At 40.5% G+C, this 6,000-nt stretch overlaps 1 protein-coding gene across 14 annotated transcripts in view; it reads left to right on the top strand.

Annotated features, from left to right (window-relative positions):
- Positions 1-5,482, top strand: part of ASCC1 (activating signal cointegrator 1 complex subunit 1) — a 134,249-nt gene extending 128,767 nt beyond the window's left edge. For 9 of the 14 annotated variants that reach the window (XR_015156849.1, XR_015156852.1, XR_015156851.1 and 6 more), the window contains 2 exons: positions 3,515-3,671; positions 4,720-5,482. Coding sequence is in view for 10 of the 14 variants with exons in the window: in XM_086382135.1 (XP_086238261.1) it covers positions 3,515-3,631 (117 nt within the window). In the remaining 4 variants the exon portion in view is untranslated. The remainder of the gene's footprint in view (positions 1-3,514; positions 3,672-4,719) is intronic. The other 5 variants (XR_015156850.1, XM_086382130.1, XM_086382137.1 and 2 more) reach the window with 1 other exon arrangement.
- The last annotated feature ends 518 nt before the right edge of the window (positions 5,483-6,000 follow it).

Below are 6,000 nucleotides of genomic sequence, written 5' to 3' on the forward strand. Positions count from 1 at the left end.
GTCAAGAGACACTCAGTATGTCACAACTTAACTACTACCCTGGTCTCCTTTTCTTTATTTGCTTGTTCCTTTCTCTAGTTAGCGTGATATATATCACACCCAGATTAAGTTCCTTTGGTTTTCATCTTGGGCCCCAAGCTTACTCAGAAGCCTTCAGTGGTTCCCACCATCTAGAATGAAGTCTCACTTCTGAATCTCACCCTCAGGACCCCCTGCCCCCCTTAATCTGATTCACCTTCCTTATGTCTCTAGCCTTAGTGCTTCTCACTGCCTCTCTTTAGGAACCCTGCATACATCTAAACCGATCTCCTTGGCCCTCCAGACCCATTTCTGCTTTCACGCTGCCCTCCCTCCTCCTCTTCTCTAAGTCTTGGACTTGCTATGAGGCCCAACTCAGTGTCTGTCTCTTCTAAAGGGCTTGTCTAGAAAGCAAGCCCTCTCCATCGTTTTCTTACCTCCCATTGCATTTACTGATTGCCTGTGCCTCTCCTCCCACACTTAACCTTTACTGTCTATATTGTGTTAGGTAAACTTTTTACTTGAATACATAACACAATAACTTGTCACAGGGTGAACACAGCCGTGTCATCAACATGCCTCTCTTCTGACACATACCCCGTCTCCCTAACCAGATGGCCTGGGATACAGCACCACGTTATATGCCTCTTTACAGAAAAATGCACATCATCAGGTGCCCAGTGACATTCCAGATCAAAAGTTTGAGTCAAGCCTAGGCTTTGACAAATAAGAAACATAGAAATTTAAAGGAATATATGAAATTTCTGTTACTAATAAAATTTTTCTTCACTAATAAAAATTTTCTTCATATTCAACTGAAATATACCTTCAGTTGAGGTATAATTAGAAGTAATACCATTGAATAGGTCCTCAAGGATTCCTAGGCAGTGATCTATAAATAAAATCTTTATGCCCATCTAAACAGGGCCATGTTTTCTCTTTTCCAACACAAAGTACACAGATATTTTCAACATTTGTTTTTGTTGTCATTTTATCCAACAAATATTTATTGATCATATACAGTCTCCTGGCTACAGTTACAGCATATAGTGGAATTCAGCTTTGACAAACATAAAATACCCTTCTTCCAGAGTGCTTATATTTTAATGAATCACTAGAAATAATTGGTAGAACTAAAATAAAAGCTTAAAACTGAAGATATAACAAGACTAAACATAAAATAACTATGAAAGATTGTTACTAAATCATCATAAATAACACAGAATAAGGACATGGGGACAGAAAAGGCCAAGATGAAGCTTGACAGTGCAGTAGGGACTTTGGATAAGAAATTCATTTGATTATGTGGAAGAAGATGGCAACCTATGAAGGTAGAATAAGGACAGGTTAAAAAAGCGCCTGCAATGGGGGACACCTGAGTTCAGTCCCTGGATTGGGAAGATCCCCTGGAGGAGGGAAAGGCTAGCCACTCCAGTATTCTGGCCTGGAGAATTCCATGAACTGTACAGTCCATAGGGTTGCAGAGTCGGACATGACTGAGCGACTTTCACTTCACTTCATCACTTCAGAAAGAGCAGAGAGGTGTTGTAAACATCATAGGCAATATTTACTTTTCAATAGTGCTTTGCAGTTTATAAGGAAGGTACTTTGACTTATTCATCTTTTTGAGTCCTTGCCCTTTATGGTCTTGTATTGTGGGTGGTGGTGTCTGTCCACAGCTCCCACATGGCCTGTTGAAAGTTTAGACTGACTTCACTCTTCCCACCCACTGCTCTTGCTTTAGAGAAGCAAGAGAATTTGTGTTCAGTCTTCAGTTTTGTAATTACTGCATTGAAATCACATCCCAGCTAACTTCATTATAGTTGTATGTACTCTTTGCTTCAAACCTAAAGCATGAGAAATCTCCCTGTCAAATCATGCCAAAGTGAAGTCAGAGATAAGTACCTCCCAGCTCCTAGCTGTGGTGTCTCCATCTCATGGAAACATAGGCACAAAGAGGAGAACCATGGGCTGCTAATCCCTAAAAAGTAACTCTTTAAAAGTATTATGAGTTCCCTTTTAGTTTTGTTTTTGGCTTGTTTTTTATTGCCCATTTGGTTATGTCTTTTTTGTACCTAGAAGGCTTCAGTTTGTAAAGCTACAAATCTGTCGGTCTTGTTGACGTGGTTTTCACTTCAAATTAATGTTCAGCAAAGGGGATTAGCCAATAAACCTTTCAGGCAGTATTTTCTTACACAAAAGTGTGGATATGGTTTGAACATGCTGCCAAAGGCAGGAAGAGAAGTTAATTGTGTAAATCAATGTAGGCAGGAGCTGATCACCTTTCTGAAAGACAAGACAATGCAGCGCATAAGCTCTAAATAGATCTTTGGGGTCAAGTTGATGTCATGTTGAAGAATCAATATTTACTGGGCTTTATAAAGTTAGCCTTTAATGAACCCCAGGCACTTTGCTAGGCGATTAACTGCAGGAAGAGAAAAGGTGACAACGGCTAAAGTCCATGGCTGTAGAGAGTATAAAAATGAAGAGACAAGACAGTCACTTGCTAGTGTGCAAAGGTCTCAGCCTTAGGTTCTACTCAAGCATTGTTGGTTCACGTACTGAAAGGCTTTCTTGGGATCATGCTGACATTTAAGGAAGAGCAACTCTTGCATCCTAACAGGAAAAGGGCAGCCCTTTGCTCTTTGATGCTCCTTCTCTAAGCATTGTAGCTTAATTTTCTTGGGATGAATTCTGATGTCATTTTGCATTCTGCCTTGTAAATGTGCTCATCATGGGAGTAGGTCTTTCTCATAACGTGGCTCATCCCTTCCTCTGACAAAGCTGAAAGCTTTTAAAATAAAGAATTGTAGTAAAGAGCATTTACTTTAAGATGCTGGCTTGAATCCAAAGTCTAATGAAAGGTTTTTGATAAACATTATCATTTGTACTTGTTATTATCATTGAATAGAAGTGTTTCCCTGGCTGTTTTTTGTGTGAGAGTGTTCTGAACTCCTCGCTAGGTTATCAAAATCATTTGTAGGGCAGGAACCTTATCTTCTGTTTATTTTAGTCACTGTTTCTAATAAATGTTGTTGACGAGGTAGAGGAATGTATTATATCAAATTTTATCCTGGCTGTAACAAAACTAACATTCCCCATGGTCAGTAACTGAAAGTCCATAGAAGCAGCTTTGTTAAGCCATGTGAATCAGGGTATGGCCCCAGGATGTTTGTTACAAGTTCTTGGTCGTATCTCCTCAATAGACACATTTTGGAGTTGATTTCTCAGACCTCTTTCTCTAGTGCATTTTGTCAGAGGAGTCTTTTCAATCAGTCGACGAAGAGTTGCTGTTTTTTCCTCAATCCCACTCCTATCCCTGCTCTCTAGGATCATTTTTCAGATGAGAATACTGAGAAACAAAGCATAAGAGGTTTATTAGGATTGTTGGGGACACACACAGCAAGAGATTTTTACAAGAGAATCTGGTGTTTACTATTTTTGTCTGTGATATTCTTTGGATATTCATTCTGGGTTTTTTATTTTTCCTTTTCAGCTATTTGAGAACTTCTACTTTGGTACCCTAAAGCTCAATTCAATTCACATCTCTCAGAGGTTCACAGTGGACAGCTTTGGAAACTATGCCTCCTGTGGACAGATTGACTTCTTCTGAGGTGGATCTTGGGAAGCACTGAAGTTAAAATCCTCACAAGGTGCTGAGGGAGAAGTCTCATCACTTTAAGCGCCAAGGAGGGATGTGGGAAACTGGGGATAACTTCCCTGGGCGGCTCCCCGAGGATGCCACAGTGCCTCCTGGTTGTCCACAGTCACCGCAGTCAGCCGGGATGGTTTTGGGCGTGGGGAGAACATGTGCCTGTAACATATGCCTCTTCATCTTTCTCATAATCTACCTCTCTTTCCAAAGCTCTTCTCTGGAAATGTACCTCTGAAGCCCATTGGAGCTCAGACTCATAGTATTTCTTACATACCTACTGATTTTGCCCCAGCCTTTAAACTTTTTTGTATTAATATTAATACTTTAAGAGAATTACATATGTGTGATCTTATTAATCTCTCCACCTAGATCAAATATCAACAAATTCTAGAAGGTTTGTATTTTTCCCTTCCTCTTACACTCTAATTTTTAATCAGTACCCAGAATTTCTTTTTCATTGTGGTAAAAAAACACAGAACATAAACTTTAGTCTTAAACCACTTAAAAGTGTACAGTTCAGTAATGTTAATTATATTCATCTTGTGAAATATCTCCAGAACCTTTTCGTCTTGCAAATCTGAAACTCTGGACTCATTAAAAAACTCTTCTTTTCCCCCTGCCCCCCAGCAACCACCATTTTACTTTCTACTCCTATGCATTTGACTACCTCGTATAAGTGGAATCATACACTGTTCATCTTTTTGTGACTGGCTTATTCTCCTTAACATAATGCCCTCAGGGTTTATCAATGTGTAGCATGTTACAGGACTTCCTTCCTTGGTAAGAATGAGTAATATTCCACTGGATGATACAGTCATCCCTCAGTTTCTTTGGTTCCAGGACCTCCCTCTGTATCTGTGGATTCTCAAGTCCCTTATATAAAATGGTATAGTATTTGCATATAATTTATACATACCATCCTGGATACTTTAAATCATTTCTAGATTACTTATAATGACCAAATACAATGCCATGTAAACAGTTGCCAGCACACAGTAAGTTCAAGTTTTCCTTTCTGTAACTTTCTGAATATTTTTGGTCCACAGTTGACTGACTCCACAGATGTGGGATCCATGGATGTGTTGAGGGCCGATTGTACCGCATTTTGTTTATCCAGTCTTTCATCGATGGACACTTGGGTTCCTTCCACCTTTTGGCTGTTGTGAATAATGCCCTATGAACGTCGGTGTACCAATATCTGAGACCCTGCTTTCAGTTCCTTTACTACTTAGAACTTTAACTTAAGCAAAATAACTGGTTAAGGTTTCAGCCTCTTACTTTGATCTGTCCTTTTTCTTCTGAAGTTGGTCCCTTTTGTGCTCTCTCAGTTCCTGTCTCTTCACCCTACCCCAGCCCTTGCCTTCCCATACCACTGACGGAGCTGCAGTATTTGGCTCTTTTCTGTTTACTTCCCAGGGCAGCAGCAATTGAAATGGTGATATCAGCAGGACTGTGCAGTTTCCCAGGAGAATGTCAGCCACAGAAGGCACTCCTTTGCTGCAGACCGGCAGAGGGTGGGGGCTCCTCTGCTCAGCCCCACCCGTCAGCCCTGCCACTTTCTCTGCTAGGGAGCCCCAGCCTCACTGTCACCTCTCATCCCTGCCCCCCTACAGCTTTCCTCCCTCCGTGGCCTCTGTCTTTCCTTCACCACTTAGTCTCATCCTGATTATTATTTTCTGTTTGAGAAGTCTGATTCTGAACCCCATGTGTTAATAAGGCCACTAACTGGTTAAGACTGTATGTAACACTCAGATTTGTTATCCTTGTAACAGCACAAATCATTTGTGAATAAATGGATTTCTAAAGTGACTGTGTTTTTCTTCTGGTATTCCTGTTTAGTTTGTTTGACCCCCTTGGTGTACATTGGGATACGATGCTGCCATCACTTATTCGCTGGCATGGCTATTTTATTCTTCCAGGACTTAATATTGGTGCCTGCCGGGTTGGTTGTTTTCCCAAAAAAGCTTTCTACAGGTAATATTCAGTTTTTATTTAAGTGGAGCTTTTACTTCGCTCACCTCTGATTGTTCAGTGGCATATGGGAATAAGCGCTCCCAGGGGTAGTACTGAATAGCAGAATCGAGTGTGGAGTTGAGTGCCCTCATGTCATCTTGGTTTTGCTTCTAACTGGCTTCTTTCTGACAGCTACCATTGAGCGACCTTGGCCAGAAAATAAAGATGTCTTCTTTTGAGTATCAGAGGTATGATTTCAGTTTTTAGAAATAAAATTTTTGTCTTTGGAAAATGTAACTTTATATGTTCTTGTTGTTTAGTTGCTAAGTCATGTCTGACTCTTACGACCCCATGGACTGTAGCCTGCCAGGCTT

The sequence above is a fragment of the Bos grunniens genome, chromosome 28 (assembly GCF_055505025.1).
Source record: "Bos grunniens cultivar Pamir isolate PY7600 chromosome 28, Bosgru_T2T1.0, whole genome shotgun sequence".
Lineage (NCBI taxonomy): Eukaryota > Metazoa > Chordata > Mammalia > Artiodactyla > Bovidae > Bos > Bos grunniens.